Source organism: Anomaloglossus baeobatrachus, chromosome 4 (assembly GCF_048569485.1).
Source record: "Anomaloglossus baeobatrachus isolate aAnoBae1 chromosome 4, aAnoBae1.hap1, whole genome shotgun sequence".
NCBI classification, from domain to species: Eukaryota; Metazoa; Chordata; class Amphibia; order Anura; family Aromobatidae; genus Anomaloglossus; species Anomaloglossus baeobatrachus.
In genome coordinates, this window is record NC_134356.1 from 562,217,536 (window position 1) to 562,236,973 (window position 19,438).

General features: G+C 48.4%; 1 protein-coding gene across 4 annotated transcripts in view; it reads left to right on the forward strand.

The window, feature by feature from the left end:
* LRRK1 (leucine rich repeat kinase 1) overlaps positions 1-19,438 on the forward strand; it is a 171,360-nt gene that overhangs the window by 72,766 nt on the left and 79,156 nt on the right. For all 4 annotated transcript variants that reach the window (XM_075346006.1, XM_075346009.1, XM_075346007.1 and 1 more), the window contains exons 16-19: positions 630-802; positions 1,219-1,339; positions 2,732-2,891; positions 2,995-3,271. In XM_075346006.1, the coding sequence (XP_075202121.1) occupies positions 630-802; positions 1,219-1,339; positions 2,732-2,891; positions 2,995-3,271 (731 nt within the window). The remainder of the gene's footprint in view (positions 1-629; positions 803-1,218; positions 1,340-2,731; positions 2,892-2,994; positions 3,272-19,438) is intronic.

Here is a 19,438-nt window from a genome sequence, read left to right on the forward strand (position 1 = left end):
GATTATATCTGTACAGTTCACCTCATACACCATGCATACAGCATGGTGTGTGAGGCTCTCCATAGCTCAGTAACTTGGGGTCATCATTGTGACGACTCAGGTTTGTCATGGCAGCGATCGGGTCCTTTTGATCGCATTACAGGAACCCAACCGCCTGGGAGAGAGGTAAGCAATTCCTCTCCCTGCCTCCTGAATGCTGCGATCGCATTAATCGCAGCATTCAGGAGGTTATACTTGCGGAAGTGGTGCGGGCACCGCTCTGGGCAGTGAGAGCCGGGTCCTGGCTGCAACTTCAGCAGGAGACCCGGCGGCGATTGCTTGGGTATGGGGCCTGAACCTCCACAATCACCATGACTGGGGAAAAAAGCAAAAAAAAAAGCATGGGAAAAACGTGCAAATGCGATAAAAAATGCGCCTTTTTTCCTGCCAAAATATGCTTTTTTTTATGTGCAGAAAAGAAGCACAGAAAAAGGCAACGTGGGCACATAGAATAAAGATTAGGATGATGGGAGTTATACCTTTACTTTGTGATGAAGAAAGAGTTTTATATGTTGATTTTAGTCATACATCAATGCAAGAGAATTAAAGAATATCCCATGTTTTTTTTTTTTTGTTTTTTTTTCCTTTAGGCAAAAGCCCCAAACGCTGTCGTTTTGGTAGTTGGGACACATCTGGACTTCATTGAAACCAAGTTCCGTCTAGAGAGAATCGCCACTCTTCGTGCCTATGTTTTGGCTCTTTGCCGCTCTCCTTCTGGGTCTCGAGCCACGGGATTCCCAGATATTACCATCAAGCACTTGCAGTGAGCACTACGTCTTGTTCTATGTCCTTAGTGGACCCTGCTAATCCATCTCCGCTTGTTTAGATTCTAATCTATATCTTTTAGCCGATGGGCCTACGATTGACCGCATTGCTTTAATAGTTTATTAGCTTAGACTTACAGGGCTCAATAAAATATTCATGACTTTGTAGACATTTTACTGATTTGACCTCACAAAAACCCATAAAATGCAGTTTCTTTTTCTGCGCATCTGTTATTGGATCATCCATATAAGTGAGCGTTCCTCACACAATGTTTTTTCTATGTTTTATTGATATGGCCTTATCTAAATATTAAAGAGCTCCTGGTATTGTGTGTACCCCATGTGCCCAATTATATGGTTTATTGGTTGTATTTTATTTTCTCTGATAACTGCATATAATATTTTATGTTCCCAGTGAACTTTCTTGCAAGACACTGGAAGGCCTAGAAAGCTTACGTCATCTTATATTCTATGCTGCCTGCAATATGAAAGATGTGGGCAGTACTATTGGGTCCCAGAAACTGGTTGGGAGGCTGGTAAGTTGACAAATCAGTTTTAACACCTTATTCTGTGGCTTGTTTTCCACCTCCACATTCATGCGCTAAATTGGCCATTCATGTGCCCAAATGTGACTTTTTGCTATAACTATTTGTAATGTGACTTCAACCACTATGCTGGATCGAGATAGTTGCAAGTAGATATAAAGATGAAGCAGTTACCTTTTCTTTGTTGCTAAGCCTTGGTGCTGGCTCACCGCAGGGTAGGTGCTGTAGAGCCACTAATTTCCTTGGGATTCCCCACACGTTTACTGTACATGACCTCTCTGAGAATAACCCCTTTCAAAATGTCCACTTTGGTTTTTATGAACTCATGTACCTCCCATGTACCGCCCACCTGGTGACCTATGACCGGGTTGGACATGGGATGTGCCTTCAGGTTGCAGATAAGTATGAAATGGCAGCTTTTCTCATATCTCGGCCTCTGAGCGTCACACATGGAAGATATTACAATCATGTTTCTTCTTATGATTTTATCTATTCATAGCTATGAAACGTGATGGGTCTATGGTCTTCCCTCGACTAGTTATTAATTATGGGCTGATTTGCACATCCAACAATTAAGGCAAAACATGTGTGATGTGCATCCCACTGCTCTGAGGCCGATATGCCTGCCATGTTTGTGGGAGCTACACACAACCTAATCTTATAATTGTTACCCCAGAACCAGGCTGACTGACCCCCCCCCCCCCCCCCCCCGCCTCCATTTGAAGCTTTTCTGAAGCCAGCGATTACCCGCCTACTTCCCTAGCTGAATTACTTTTGTCATCCTGCTCGGGTCAGGGCTGCTTCTTTGCTATAATTAACTTTGTTACCTGCCATTTTTCCCAGATCTTGGTATTGGATTTCTGTCCTGTTTTGGTGACATCCTCTTCCTGCAGGTCAGGATGTCTGTACATATGAATAAGTGGCATATGACTGGCATGTTTGGTATGCCATATTCCTCACAGTCAGTGTGTCCATTTTTACCATCAGTGTTTCATTAGTTATTCTTGAATACAAAAACACTGATGAAGGTGTCTAAAGCTTCTGTTCGGTTTTAAGATGCAACTAGTATCTGTGTGCTATGCGAGTTTTTCACTGACTTGCATGGTCAAGTTTTGATCTGTTACTTAGATCAAAAATGGACATGTCTGAATTTCTTTTTTTGCAGACACTCAACTCAGTCTGCAAAAAAACATGTATGTATGAACAGCCCCTTACAACATGGACCCATTATAGTATATTGATGAAAAACACGGATAAAAGTTGTACGATAAAAAAAAGCCTCAGCAATTTAGAAAGTTACATTGCAATATGTCATTTACAATTCTCCTCGTGGTCCTGTGATCTGCATTTCATCTAAAAGTACATATAATCTTCTCAATACAGATTCCTAAAAGCTACCTGAACCTGCAGGAAGCCGTATTGAGAGAACAGCAGATAAGAGTCCATGAGGATGAGGTCCAATATCTGACGGATGAGCAGATCGAGCAGCTCATAGAGCAGAGTCCTGGGAATGACATCCGGGACTATGAGGACATGCAAGCAGGTATTAAAAGCAGCCAGTAAGACATTTCAGTGGTATCTTGATGTAGAAGTGCCTATTACAGTGTGTCATATGCGGCACATGTCATCTGTTCTCCTCCTTACAGCAATCGGATTTCTTATCGAGACTGGTACTGTGCTTCACTTTCCTGACACCAGCCATGGACTACGGAACCTATATTTCCTGGATCCTGTCTGGCTCTCTGAATGTCTGGAGAGGATCATCAACATTAAAAGCTCCAAATCTGTGGCACGAAATGGGGTCATCAAAGCGGAGGACCTCCGAATGCTGCTGGTTGGCACTGGTTTCACCAAGCAGACAGAGGAACAGTACTTCCAGTTCTTGGCAAAGTTTGAGATTGCCCTCCCAGTGGCCAACAATAGGTAATTTGATATATTGACTAAATAATCATTTCTTAATGCTTTGCATACGGGTGGAGAAAGGGACAAGAACCAGGCCATCTTTGTTACATTGTAATTATTCTAAGTTTTATTTTCTCATTTTATGGTGCTCTCCCATAAAGGCTATGTACACTTCTTCAACCACATTTTTCTTGTCCCGATGCAGCTTAAATTAGAGATGAAGTACCTCTTAGATTGTCTGAGTTCAAGATTTCCTACCATTTTGTGTATTCTGTTCTTACAAACCATCTCCATGGTAACAGACTACAGACAACCTGTGTAGTCTGACTTTGCAGTCATGTTTCCTTTCATGCGTCTTCATCTTCTTAGTAATCTACATTTTGTAGGTCTCCACAAGATAAATTGTGAAGCTGATAACCTAAAAGGGAGCTCCCAGCAGCACAGGACATATTGTGATATGACTTTGCCCATACAAGTGTAGATACTGCACACACACTCTTTTATTGGCACTGTTGTGAGATATTGTGCAGACAATAGATGGTTTTAAAGTGTCCATAAACCTCAACAAAGACCTAAGGGTACCGTCTCAATAAATGACGTACCAGTGATTCCGACCACGATAAGACCTGGTCAGAATCGCTGGTGCGTCGCTACATGGTCGCTGGTGAGCAGTCAATCAGGCAGATCTCACCAGCGACCAGCCACCAGCGGCTCCTGTAATGATGCTGCGCTTGATAACCAGGGTAAATATCAGGTAACCAAGCAAAGCCCTTTGCTTGGTTACCTGATATTTACCCTGGTTACCAGCGTACACCGCTTAGCACTGGCTCCCTGCACACGTAGCCAGGGTACACATCGGGTTACTAAGCAAAGCACTTTGCTTAGTTACCCGATATTTACCCTGGTTACCAGCGTACGCTGCTTACACAGAGTCGGTGCTCGTTGGTCTCCCGCAGTCAAGCACGCAGATGTGTGCTGCACAGCGAAAGGCCAACGAGCAAAAAATGAACCAGAACAGTATGTAACGATCAGAGATTTCACAGCAGAAGCCAGGTCGCTGCTTAGTGTCACACACAGCGAGATCGCTGATGAGCTCACTGGCACGTCACAAAACCTGTGGCTCAGTAGTGATCTCGCTATGTAAGAAGTACCCCTAAGGATGGGGCTGAATGAAGATTCAGCAGGACACTTTGATCGCCCAGATATAGTTGAGTGCTGATTTACATAGGAGTAGGAGAGTTGATTTTAGACGCTACGGGGTCCTAAAATTGACAAACCTTTAACCTTAGAAAGATGTCTTGTACCATCTTCATCTCACACTGACTGTGTGGTGCCCCCTACTCTGATTTAGTTTTGCCACCTGCATTTGGATAAGGGCTAATGTTGCTTTGAGCGAGGTCTGACACCATATAAACCTATGAGCTGTGCCAACGGTGTCAAAGATTTAGTTGTGGTTAGCAAAATTCTATTTTCTTTGTCGCTCCATTGGGAGACCCAGACAATTGGGGTGTATAGCTTCTGCCTCCGGAGGCCACACAAAGTATTACATTTTAAAAAGTGTAACCCCTCCCCTCTGCCTATACACCCTCCCGTGCATCACGGGCCCATCAGTTTTTCGCTTTGTGTTGAAGGAGGCAGACACATCCACGCAAGCTCCACATTTTAGTCAGCAGCAGCTGCTGACTTTATCGGATGGAAGAAAAGAGGGCCCCTAACAGGGCTCCCGACATGCTCCCTTCTCACCCCACTCTGGTCGGCGGTGCTGTTAAGGTTGAGGTACCCATTGCGGGTACAAGGGCTGGAGCCACATGCCGTTATCCTTCCCCATCCCTTAGGGGCTCTGGGAGAAGTGGGATCCTAACCGGTCACCATGCACTGGGACCGGGCTCCCTCCGCAGCCCCTGGGGGAATCTGACGGACAGGAGACCGGGTATCATCAGGGACAGGCCCTGCTTCTCTGAGGTACTCTGTGTCCCCTTGGGGACGGCGCATAGAGCGCCTGTGTGCAGCGGCTGCTGTGTGTTTGGTATCGCCGGGACTACCGCGCCGACCGCGACTGTTTCCCGGCCGCGTTACTAACTTTAGTCCCCGGCTTCTGCGGCCTAGTACCGCATACTCCCGCCCCCGGGCCTGCCAGTCAGGGGTAAGGGCGGGACGCTAGACTGGACGTCAGCGGTGAGGGCTGGAGCATACTTAGGTATCCTCCTCCCCCCTCACTGAGCACTGTGGGGCACCAGATTCCCGCACTTTCTGAGGCACGCCCACGGCCCCCTCCTCCTCTGAGAACGCTGGCAGCCATTGCTAACATCACTTCTGCCGGTGGAGAACTTCAGACGAGCTCCACAGCTCTGGGAGGCCCAGGCAGGGAATCTGGTGGACACACAACCGCTGAGGGCGGTCGGTAAGCCGCACCTGTTACCAGGTGCTGGCCCCCCCCGGGTGCCGAAGTGTATATATATATCCATATATTGTATACATTTGCTCTGTTCGGCCGCATTATTTGTTTTTGGCTATATACCCTCACTGATTGCTCTAAGAGGAGACAACAGCATGTTGTCCGCAAAAAGCAAGGGTGCCAAGGCACAGGCTTATTTTGCAACCTGTACCTCTTGTGCGGCTATGTTACCTGCAGGTTCCACCTACCCTCATTGTGTGCAATGCTCGGCCCCTGTGACACTCACTCAGCCGGAGCCTCAGCCACTGGTGGGACCCTCGGCCCAGGTAGAGCCACCGGCTACCACTGTCCAGGTGGCAGGGACAGAGTTTGCAGTGTTGGCTGAGAAACTTTGAGTCACTTTCACAATCCATGGCTCAGTCTATGGATAGATGGTCTGCTAAGATACTAGAAGCTTTGCAGTCCAGACCGGTAACACAGGCCCCGGGCACTGTTGAATCATTGCCCCCAGGCCCCCCTCGGTCGGCGCAGCAAAGTGCTCCTGGGGTGACTCCTAGGTCCCACGGTGAGGACTCCAACACGGACCGCAGTCCCAGACCGGCTAAGCGGGCTCGCTGGGAGCTTCCCTCGACTTCATCACACTGCTCAGGGTCTCAGCATGAGGACTCTCTGGAGGATGAAGCGGAGGTGGCAGATCAGGGCTCTGATCCTGACGCTGCTCTCAATCTTGATACACCTGAAGGGGACGCCATAGTAAATGACCTTATAGCGTCCATCAACCAGGTGCTAGAACTTTCTCCTCCAACTCCACCGATTGAGGAGTCAGCTTCTCAGCAGGAGAAATTCCAATTTAGGTTTCCCAAACGTACACGGAGTGCGTTTTTCGATCACTCCAACTTCAGAGATACAGTCCAGAAACACCGAGCATTTCCGGACAAGCGCTTTACTAAGCGCCTTAATGACACACGTTACCCCTTCCCCACTGACGTAGTTAAGGGTTGGGCTCAGTGTCCCAAGGTGGATCCTCCAGTCTCTAGACTGGCGGCTAGATCCATAGTGGCAGTGGCAGATGGTTCATCGCTCAAGGATGCCACTGACAGGCAAATAGAGCTCCTGATGAAATCCATCTATGAAGCCATAGGCGCGTCTTTTGCTCCGGCATTCGCAGCCGTATGGGCACTCCAAGCTATCTCAGCTTGTCTGTCTGAGATTAATGCAGTCACACGTGCCTCTACTCCGCAGGTTGTGTCTTTAACCTCTCAGGCGTCGGCTTTTTCGTCCTACGCCATGAACGCTGTCCTGGACTCTGCGAGCCGTAAAGCGGTAGCATCCGCCAATTCAGTGGCAGTTCGCAGGGCCATGTGGCTACGCGAATGGAAGGCAGACTCTGCTTCCAAGAAGTTCTTAACCGGTTTGCCATTTTCTGGCGACCGTCTGTTTGGCGAGCAACTGGATGAAATTATTAAACAATCCAAGGGAAAGGACTCGTCCTTACCCCAGTCCAAACCAAACAGACCTCAGCAACGGAAGATACAACCGAGGTTTCGGTCCTTTCGGCCCTCAGCCAGGTCTCAATTCTCCACGTCCAACAGGCCACAGAAGGGCCAGAGGAACTCTGATTCATGGAGGTCTAAGTCACGTCCTCCAAACACCGCCGGAGGCACCGTCTCCAAGGCGGCCTCATCATGACTTTCGGCCTCCCCAAACCGCATCCTCGGTCGGTGGCAGGCTCTCCCGCTTTTGCGACGCCTGGTTGCCACATGTCCAAGACCGATGGGTGAGAGACATTCTGTCTCACGGTTACAGGATAGAGCTCAGCTCTCGTCCTCCGACTCGTTTCTTCAGAACATCTCCGCCCCCAGAGCGAGCCGATGCTCTTTTTCAGGCGGTGAACACTCTGAAGGCAGAAGGAGTGGTGATCCCTGTTCCCCTTCAAGAATGTGGTCGCGGTTTTTACTCCAACTTGTTTGTGGTGCCAAAAAAGGACGGATCATTCCGTCCCGTTCTGGACCTCAAACTGCTCAACAGACACGTGAAAACCAGACTGTTCCGGATGGAATCTCTCCGCTCCGTCATCGCCTCGATGTCCCAAGGAGACTTCCTAGCATCAATCGACATCAGGGATGCTTATCTCCACGTGCCGATTGCACCAGAGCATCAACGCTTCCTGCGTTTCGCCATCGGAGACGAACACCTTCAGTTCGTGGCACTGCCTTTCGGCCTGGCGACAGCCCCACGGGTCTTCACCAAGGTCATGGCAGCAGTGGTGGCAGTCCTACACTCTCAGGGACACTCGGTGATCCCTTACTTAGACGATCTTCTAGTCAAGGCACCCTCCCGGGTGGCATGCCAACACAGCCTGAACACTGCTCTGGAGACTCTCCAGAGGTTCGAGTGGATCATCAATTTCCCAAAGTCAAAATTGACACCGACCCAATCGCTAACTTACCTCGGGATGGAGTTTCATACTCTCTCAGCGATAGTGAAGCTCCCGCTGGACAAACAGCGTTCACTACAGACAGGGGTGCAATCTCTCCTTCGAGCCCAGTCACACCCCTTGAGGCGGCTCATGCACTTCCTAGGGAAGATGGTGGCAGCAATGGAGGCAGTTCCATTTGCGCAGTTTCATCTGCGTCCACTCCAATGGGACATTCTCCGCAAATGGGACAGGAGGTCGACGTCCCTCGACAGGAACGTCTCTCTTTCCCGGGCAGCCAAAGCCTCTCTTCAGTGGTGGCTTCTTCCCACTTCTCTGTCGAAAGGAAAATCCTTCCTGCCCCCATCCTGGGCTGTGGTCACGACGGACGCGAGTCTGTCAGGGTGGGGAGCGGTCTTCCTCCACCACAGGGCTCAGGGAACCTGGACTCAGACAGAGTCCTCCCTTCAGATCAATGTTCTGGAGATAAGGGCAGTGTATCTAGCCTTAAAGGCGTTCCAGCTGTGGCTGGAAGGCAGGCAGATCCAAATTCAGTCAGACAACGCCACGGCGGTGGCGTACATCAACCACCAAGGCGGCACACTCAGTCGTCAAGCCTTCCAAGAAGTTCGGCGGATTCTGCTGTGGGTGGAAGCCACAGCCTCCACCATCTCTGCAGTTCACATCCCGGGCGTAGAAAACTGGGAAGCAGACTTTCTCAGTCGCCAGGGCATGGACGCAGGGGAATGGTCTCTTCACCCGGACATGTTTCAAGAGATCTGTTGCCGCTGGGGAACGCCGGACGTCGACCTAATGGCGTCCCGGCACAACAACAAGGTCCCGGCATTCATGGCACGGTCTCAAGATCACAGAGCTCTGGCGGCAGACGCATTAGTTCAGGATTGGTCGCAGTTTCGACTGCCTTATGTATTTCCCCCTCTGGCACTGCTGCCCAGAGTGTTACGCAAGATCAGGTCCGACTGCCGCCGCACCATCCTCATCGCCCCAGACTGGCCGAGGAGGTCGTGGTACCCGGATCTGTGGCATCTCACGGTGGGTCAACCATGGGCACTACCAGACCGACCAGATTTGCTGTCTCAAGGGCCTTTTTTCCATCTGAATTCTGCGGCCCTCAACCTGACTGTGTGGCCATTGAGTCCTGGATCCTAGCGTCTTCAGGGTTATCTCAAGAGGTCATTGCCACTATGAGACAGGCCAGGAAACCAACGTCCGCCAAGATCTACCACAGGACGTGGAGGATCTTCTTATCCTGGTGCTCTGATCAGGGTTTTACTCCCTGGCCGTTTGCCTTGCCCACTTTTCTGTCTTTCCTTCAATCCGGAATGGACAAGGGTTTGTCTCTCGGCTCTCTCAAGGGACAGGTATCGGCGCTTTCCGTGTTTTTTCAAAAGCGTCTAGCCAGGCTTCCGCAGGTACGCACGTTCCTGCAGGGGGTTTGCCACATAGTCCCACCTTACAAGCGTCCGCTAGAACCCTGGGATCTTAACAGGGTGCTAACGGCTCTTCAGAAACCACCTTTCGAGCCGATGAGGGATGTTTCTCTTTCACGCCTTTCGCAGAAGGTGGTCTTCCTAGTGGCAGTCACATCACTTCGGAGAGTGTCTGAGCTAGCAGCGCTGTCATGCAAAGCACCCTTCCTGGTGTTTCACCAAGATAAGGTGGTTCTGCGTCCGGTCCCGGACTTTCTCCCTAAGGTGGTATCCCCTTTTCATCTCAATCAGGATATCTCCTTACCTTCTTTTTGTCCCAATCCAGTTCACCAATGTGAAAAGGATTTGCACTTGTTTGATCTCGTGAGAGCACTCCGACTGTACATTTCTCGTACGGCGCCCCTGCGCCGTTCTGATGCGCTCTTTGTCCTTGTCGCTGGCCAGCGTAAGGGGTCGCAGGCTTCCAAGTCAACCTTGGCTCGGTGGATCAAGGAACCGATTCTTGAAGCCTACCGTTCTTCTGGGCTTCCGGTTCCTTCAGGGCTGAAAGCCCATTCTACCAGAGCCGTGGGTGCGTCCTGGGCATTGCGGCACCAGGCTACGGCTCAGCAGGTGTGTCAGGCGGCTACCTGGTCGAGTCTGCACACTTTCACGAAACACTATCAGGTGCATGCCTATGCTTCGGCAGATGCCAGCCTAGGTAGGCGAGTCCTTCAGGCGGCGGTTGCCCACCTGTAGGAGGGGGCCGTTTTACGGCTCTTTTTATCGAGGTATTCTTTTTACCCACCCAGGGACTGCTTTTGGACGTCCCAATTGTCTGGGTCTCCCAATGGAGCGACAAAGAAGAAGGGAATTTTGTTTACTTACCGTAAATTCCTTTTCTTCTAGCTCCTATTGGGAGACCCAGCACCCGCCCCTGTTCCCTTCGGGCTGTTGTTCTTTTGTGTACACATGTTGTTCATGTTGAATTGTTCTTTGGTTCATGGTTTAGTTCTCCGAACATCCTTCGGATTGAGTTTACCTTAGACCAATTTATAAGTTTCCTCCTTCCTACTTTGGCACCAAAACTGATGGGCCCGTGATGCACGGGAGGGTGTATAGGCAGAGGGGAGGGGTTACACTTTTTAAAGTGTAATACTTTGTGTGGCCTCCGGAGGCAGAAGCTATACACCCCAATTGTCTGGGTCTCCCAATAGGAGCTAGAAGAAAAGGAATTTACGGTAAGTAAACAAAATTCCCTTCTTCTCCAACCATCCCTTTAGCACCTTTTTTTAAAGCCTGAAGGCTACTTTACACACTGCGATATCTGTCCCGATATCGCTAGTGTGGGTACCCGCCCCCATCTGTTGCGCGACACGGGCATATCGCTGCCCGTGCCGCACAACATCGCCCAGAGCCGTCACACATACTTACCTGTCCGGCGACGTCTCTGTGACCGGCGAACCGCCTCCTTTCTAAGGGGGCAGTCCGTGCGGCGTCACAGCGACGTCACTGAAACGTCACTGAACCGCCGCCCAATAGCAGAGGAGGGGCGGAGATGAGCGGGACGTAACATCCCACCCACCTCCTTCCTTCCTCATAGCGGCCGGGAGGCAGGTAAGGAGAGCTTCCTCACTCCTGCAGCGTCACACGCAGCGATGTGTGCTGCCGCAGGAACGAGGAACAACCTCGTTACTGCTGCAGTAACGATAATTGAGAATGGACCCCCGTGACGCCGATTAGCGATTTTGCACGGTTTTGCAACGATGCAAAATCGCTTATTGGTGTCACACGCAACGGCATCGCTAATGCGGCCGGATGTGCGTCACAAAATCCGTGACCCCCAACGACTCCGCATTAGCAATGTCGCAGCGTGTAAAGCCCGCTTTAGGCTGTAATCACACATCCTTGTGTTGCACTTACTGTTCGTGGCTCTTCTGACTCCGAACTTGACAGCCCCATATACAGTGCCTTTAAAAAAAGAGATCTGCCAACTAATATGGAGGCATCATCCTAGACCACTCCAGGAAATATTGTAGCAACAGAGAAAAGGAGTTTTAGTTGGTCAACATTGTATACGGGAGTCTTCCTCACAGAGACTGTCTTCCATCCAGCACCTGCATTGGCACTGGCACTACTAGAAGGTAGATATGCGTTAATCTGTGTCCTTATTACTTGAATGACTGATCCATTGTTGCTGTCAGTCTAATAGCACACATGCTATAGGGACATTATTCATGAGTTTTAATATACTCCCAGTGCTGGCTGTGTACTATACCCATTGTACCCATCTTTCTTGAGTCTGCATTTTATATCTTTGCATGTGCTCATCCAGTGTTGTGTATATGACACATTTTCCAGGGTTTTTGTGTGTTACACTCCCTATTACAGCATTGTCATGTGCTTTTATATGCATTGTTCTATGTTTTTACTAAGTTCTCCTTTTGAACTGTCTTTTGTATTTATGCACTAATAAAGATTTTATAATGTTGACCGACTAAAACTCCTTTTATCTGTTGCTACAGTGCCTTTAAAAAGTATTCATACCCCATGAACATTTCCACATTTATTTTCATGTTCTACACAAAACACAAAGGGGTTGTCCATTCCTTGGATAACCCTTTCTCAATCCGTTTTCCCCCACTGTTTCACTCTCTCTTCGCCTTTGCACATATCACTCACATCATGGGGAATGCCAAGCACAGCAGTGCTCACTTCCTCTTGATGTAACAAATTTGTCCGAAGGCGTGGAGAGTGAAGGCGCAGGGATCATGTGATGTCACACAGTTCCGCGATCCCGGCAGTGACAGTGCCGACACTGCTGGAACAACACCGGCACCAGAAGTGAGTGTAGGTTTTATTATCTTAAATGGGGAAAACATACAAATTGAGAAGTGGTTGTCCGAGTAGTGGACAACCCCTTTAAATGTATTTTATTGGATTTTGTTATATACCAATACTTACCATAGTAGCAAGTACTTGTGAACTGCAAAGGTAATGAATAGAGAAGTGCAAGTTAAGATTGCACCACTATGAAGATCAACCTAACGCATACTTAATGATTTACCCATGTAAGACAAAAAAATGGTATGCGAGCCTAAAGCGGGCTTTACACACTGCGATATCTGTCCCGATATCGCTAGTGTGGGTACCTGCCTCCGCTGTTGCGCGACACGGGCAAATCGCTGCCCGTGCCGCACAACATCGCCCAGACCCGTCACACGCACTTACCTGCCCGGCGACGTCGCTGTGACCGGTGAACCGCCTCCTTTCTAAGGGAGCGGTCCATGCGGCGTCACAGCGACGTCACTGAGCGGCCGCCCAATGGCAGCGGAGGGGCGGAGCTGAGCGGGACGTAACATCCCGCCCACCTCCTTCCGTCCGCATAGCGGCCGGAAGGCAGGTGAGAGCTTCCTTGTTCCTGCGGCGTCACACGGAGCGATGTGTGCTGCCGCAGGAACGAGGAACAACCTAGTTACTGCTGCAGTAACGATTTTTGAGAATGGACACCCATGTCACCGATGAGCGATTTTGCACGTTTTTGCAACGATGCAAAATCGCTCATCGGTGTCACACGCAACGGCATCGCTAATGTGGCCGGATGTGCGTCACCAATTCCGTGACCCCAACGAGTTCGCATTAGCGATGTCATAGCGTGTAAAGCCCCCGTTAGGCTAAGTTCACACTTCCGTTCTTTTGTATCAGTCACAATCCGTAGCCTTGAGGAATTACGGTATCCTGCAAAATATTTTGCAGGAATCCTGTTTTTCCCCATAGACTTCTATTAGTGACGGATTGCGACTGATGTTGATGAGTTGCATCCGCTGCGTCGCGGTCAGTCGTTTTTTAACTGACCGCCGGGCGGGAGCAACGCAGCCTGTAACGTTTTTTGAGCAGCATGATCCGTAGGATTTTGCTGCGCATGCGCTCTCTGGCTCCCTGCACCCATAACCAGGATAAACATCGGGTAACCAAGCAATGCGCTTTGGTTAGTTACTTGATATTTACAGTGGTTACGGGTGCAGGGAGCCCGCGCTAAGCTGGTATCCAAGATAAATATCGGGTAACCAAGCAAAAAGTGCTTTGCTTATACCCGATATTTACCCTGGATACAGTGTGCAAGGAGGCCGACACTTCACCACTCGGCTCCGCCCCCTCCCGCACTCCGCATGTGTACACACTCACACACACTCACACACACTCACTTGTCCCCAGCCCTGCAGTCCCCGCGGCACTGAAGTCCTCAGCTCCACGTCCCCGCTCGGATCCGCCCCCTCGCACTCCCCCCCCCCCCTCCCGCACTCCGCATGTACACATGCATGTAGACAGACACACACACACACACACACACTCTCACTCACTCACCTGTCCCCAGCCATGCAGACCGCGGCACTGACGTCCTCAGCTCCGCCCCCCGAACTCCGCCCCCAGCACACAACGGAGTCCGACAATGAAATTCTTTTCTTTGTCATCCGTTATCATCCGTTGTACAACGCATCAGTCACATGTGTCAAGCAACGCATGTGACTGATGCAAAACAACGGAAATGTGAACTTAGCCTAAGGGAATCTCTAGCAGTACAAATAATGTTATTCTGTAAATGTACAAAAAAAAGAAAAGCTAAAAAACACGAACCCCCCCCCCCCCAAAAGTTAGCAATCAGTACAATGTGACCTCAATAACGTATATTAAAGGGGTATTCCCATGTCCAAGATCCTATCCTAATGTGTAGTAGGTATAATAATAATAATAATAATAATAATAATAATATTAGCAAATTTCATCTATTAGAAATGTAGTATAGCTCTTCTGATTCACTATGTTGTTACCTCATGTTCAGGGCATTGCAGGACCCTAGGTATCCATGGTTACGACCACGTCAATAGTCACAGCCAGTTAGTTGCTAGGGATCATAACCATGGATTCCTAAACTCCTACAATGACATGAACATGAGGTAAGAGGCAGTGAAACAGAAGAACTATACTACCTCTCTAATTGGAGTTATTTGCTAATGTTATTATTTCACCTACTAGGATAGGACATTGGAGATGGGAATAGCCCTTTAAGTTCTACTTTGGTATCTTTTTACTAGAGAACTGTGACCCCCATGGCATGTTGAAAAAGGTGCTCTAATGAAATGGGAGCAAAGTACAACTTTTTGGATTAAATGTAAAATGCTAAGTGTGACAAAAAACAAATAATGCACATCACCCTGAAAACACCATTCCCACCGTCAAACATGGTGGTGGCAGCATTCTGCTGTGGTGATGCTTTTTCTCAGCAGGGACAGGGAAGCTGGTCGGAGTAGATGGGGAGATACATGAAGCTAAATATAGGGGAATCCTGGAAGAAAACATGTTATAGGCTGCAAAAGACTTGAGACTGGGGTGTAGGTTCACCTACCAGCAGGACAATGACCCTAAAATACTGCCAGAGCTACAATGGGTGGTCTAGATCAAAGCATATTAATATGTGTGAACGGCATAGTCACAGTCCAGACCTAAATCGTAGTTAGAATCTGTGGCAGGACTTATAAATTGCTGGTCACAGACGACTCCATCCAATCTCACTGAGGTAAAGCTATTTTGCTAAGAAAAATGGGCCCAAAATTCATCCTCTACTGTAGATGTGCAAAGCTGGTAGAGACGTATCCTAAAAGACTTGCAGCAGAAATTGCAGAGAAAGGTGGTCCTACAAAAGTATTGACTAAAGGGTACTTTACACACTGCAACATCGCTAGCGATCTAATTAGCGATGTGAAATTCTAGATAGCAAGTGCGATCTTTCGAGATCGCACATGCGTAAAATGACCTATGTGCGATCTCAAAAGATCGCACTTGCGATCTAGAATTTCACATCGCTAATGAGATTGCTGGCGATGTCGCAGTGTGTAAAGTACCCTTAAGGGGCTGAATACTAATGCACTTCACAATTTTTAGGTTTATATTTTTTTAATATTCTAAAAAAAATATATAATTTCCTTTACAACTCAAGCCTATTTGTTACTTAGTGTTGGTATATCACATAAAATCCCAATACAATACATTTCAGCATGTGGGAGAAATATGAGAAAATGGTAAAAAAAAAAAAAAAAAAGTTTACCGGGTATGAATACTTTTTCAAGGCACTGTATGTCTCTGAGGCTGCAGCAGTGCCAAAAGAACAGTGTATGTGCAGAATCTGCACTTGTATGTGCACAGTAAGGCTATGTGCGCACGTCGCGTAAAAACATGCAGTTACGCTGCGCTTTGTAGCGCAGCGTAACTGCATGCGTCCTGCGTCCCCTGCACAGTCTATGGAGATTGTGCAGGGGCTGTGCGCACGTGGCGTTTAAGAGCGCAGCGCTTCGGCTATTGCCGAAGCGCTGCGCAAAAAGAAGTGACATGTCACTTCTTTCCTGCGCTTTGCCGGCAGCTCCTGCTCTGTCTATGGCAGGAGCTGCAGGCAGAGCGCATGGAATCGGCGCTCACTACGGACATTTCTGCAGCAATCTAAAGCGCACATGTGCTCTTCAGATCGCTGCAGAAATTTCTGCAGGGCTTGTACGCAACGTGCGCACATAGCCTAATAGTACAATACTTCCTTCGTTCCTCTGGAGCTCACTTATGGGTCATCAGCCTCCCAACTTATTTGGCTTTATCATCCATAAAAATAAAAGTGTTAAATAAACGGCGTAAGTTCCATATATATCCGCCACATGATTGTAGGCAGTCGGTGCACACCAACACAAAATTAGATGTCCGGTTTAGTTTTTCTTCCTATAATAAAAAATAAAATAGAAGACCTAATCGCAGGAGGATTGTCAGAAACACAGTCTCCAATTCATGATCAAGACTTAAGGGGTACTTTGCACGTTGCGACATTGCAACTGTGATCTCGTCGGGGTCAAATCGAAAGTGACGCACATCTGGCGCCAGTAACGACGTCGCAACGTGTAAAGCCTAGAAGCACCGGTAAACGATCGCAAAAGCGTCGTAAATCTGTGATCTGTGTAGTGTCGGTCATTTCCATAATTTCGCTGCAGTGACAGGTACGATGCAAACAAATGTGAAACTACACAATGGAGTATAAAAATCCACTAATTTATTAAATATATATAAAAGACATACATTTAAAGAGAAAATATTCTATGTGTTGATACACAATAAGAAAGAGGTAAGTAGCAAGGCGGTAGTAAATCTCAAAAAGGTGGAGACCACATGACTACACATGTTAATAGTCAAGGAGGTCTGGGGGGCAAAAGGACACCAGAATGCAGATAGAGCACAAACGTTCATAAGTCCACCTTCCACAGACCAAATTCCAATAATATCCCACTAGAAATAGGGGGGGGCTAGTCACTCACGTTGTCACCAGTCTGCGTCTCGTACAGTATGTTAACAGAATTTCAAAAACGTATTTACCTTAAGGACACGCAGGACACACAGGGTTAAGTGGGGTCGCCCTCCTGATAGCCAGACAGGATCAGGTAGTCACTGGTCAGAGCCCGACACGCATTTCGTGATCCTTCTTCAAGGGCCACCACACGTGTGTGTGAAGAAGGATCACGAAACGCGCGTCGGGCTCTGACCAGTGACTACCTGATCCTGTCTGGTTATCAGGAGGGTGACCCCACTTAACCCTGTGTGTCCTGCGTGTCCTTAAGGTAAATACGTTTTTGAAATTCTGTTAACCTACTGTACGGGACGCAGACTGGTGACAACGTGGGTGACTAGCCCCCCCTTTTTCTAGTGGGATATTATTGGAATTTGGTCTGTGGGAGGTGGAATTATGAACGTTTTTGCTCTACCTGCATTCTGGTGTCCTTTTGCCCCCCCAGACCTCCTTGACTATTAAAGGGGTGGTTCACCCATTTTTTTTTATTTTCCCAATGAGTGTCACTTACCATTATATGCATCTTCTCCATTGGCTTGTATTTCCAGTTCTGGCACTGAGCAGCGCTATCCTGCATGCTCAGTGCCTGTCACATGACCCCCTGGAGCTGTGGCCGCCAGAATCCTCTGACGTCCCGGCATTTCTGGGCTCTCAAACTTGACGCTTACGTTAGAGGATGCCGGCGCCACTCACACTAATTGACTGGGCTCTGGGCGGTAACTACCGCACGTCACAGCCCAGCATCGAGGGGAGGATCCGGAGAGCTTTAGTGTGGAGCGGTGAAGGCAGAGCACGCCGCTTACCATCGGTCAGCTGTGGGAGGTACGGGCTCCAGTGTGGAGTATGTAAGGGCCCAGATGTTCCCTGCTATCCACCCCCACACAGTATCCACAGCTGATGGACAGTCCACAGACACGGTCTTGGGGATAACAGTTGCTTTAATATATAGCAGGAACAAAGCAAATCAATATGGAATATATGTTTCACAGTCTCTCGTGGGTAGGCCACGGCAAATACAGCTTGGAGTTGAATGCTGAAGTGCAATTAGGGTACTGGAGCTTTAAGTGCACGATTTGTTTCAGAATTAATACTGGTATGCTTTAGGTTCAGAGTCTCTTGAGTTTAGAGGGTAGACATAAGATTGTACAGACCTGGAGTCCTGGGGTTAATTTCACTGCTAGTTCAGACACGTGCAGTACTTGTAAGCAAATGAAGACAGTTGCCCAGCGTGCTACGGGGAGCGGACGGCTGGTGCGTGGACAATGGCATGAAAGCCACTAATATTGCAGTGGGGCGGGAGACCCTCAAACTTCCCCAATCTGCGTGCAGTAGGGTCTGGTATATAGTCAGTATGCCCTACTGTCTGAAGAGATGCACAATGTCAGGATAGGAAGCCTTCAGCATATTGGCTGTAAAAATCAGGAAATGATGAAAATCTAGGTCTCGGGCCTAGGAGGAGTCTTGTGGTGAAGAGATTCTCCACATAATGTCTTCCCTCAGAGGAGAGTCAGCCAGAACCAGCTCATTCCAGTTGTTTCTAGACAGAGGCTGGAGAATAGCTCCACCTATTGAGCCATGTGACCAAGAACTAGCCAATAGGATAACACCCAATGAACACTTCAGATTCTTACAGTTTTCACCAGTAGATGGTGCTAGAACACAACAAATGAAAAATGCTTTACCTTTAACATATAGCATAATATTACATATAAGTAAATGTACTTAAAGAAACAGACACAATCTGGACCGGGCCACTACAGAGTACAGGGGGGTTTCCTCCGCTGAAATCCCCCCTGTCACATAAGTATGTGATCACACTGCCCACCTGCCCGCTGTGCTCAGCTGTCAGGAGAGCGGGCGGTGTCGGCAGTGTGATCATATAATCCTACCAGCAGCACAGGTGACCGGACGCTGCATGGGACCAATCTGCTCCACTCTGTCACCTGCACAACAAGTCCCAGAGTGGAGACAGTAAGTGACATGTAGCACCCGGTCACCTGCACAACAAGTCCCAGAGTGGAGACAGTGACATGCTCTGCTCTGACACATAGTGTGCTATATGTCACTAACTGTCTCCACTCTGTGACTTCTTCTGCATAGTACCAACTGTATACACCATGATTACCATGATTAGGCAGTGCACACAGGAAGGAGGGGAGGGAACTGTTGTGGTGGAGATCTGAGGGGAGGGAACAGTTTGGGTGGAGCTCAGAGTGGGTGTGAGATAGATTCATTGCTAGTTACTGCAAAGGATTATGGAAGTTGTAGTAACTGAACCCAGGAAGTCAAGAGAGCGATTAACTCCATCAGGGCTGGAGTCAGAAATGAAGATGTTATGCTAGAGCACGATAAAAGGTAATATTGGTAAAATAACGTGATAGATGTGTGGAGAGGCACATAATAGCAAGATTTATCAGAAAAAAAAAAAATCAGTTTTGGTAACTGGACAACTTCTTTAACATGTGTAGTCATGTGGTCTCCACCTTTTTGAGATTTACTACCTCCTTGCTACTTGTCTCTTTCTTATTGTGTATCAACACATAGAATGTTTTCTCTTTAAATGTATGTCTTT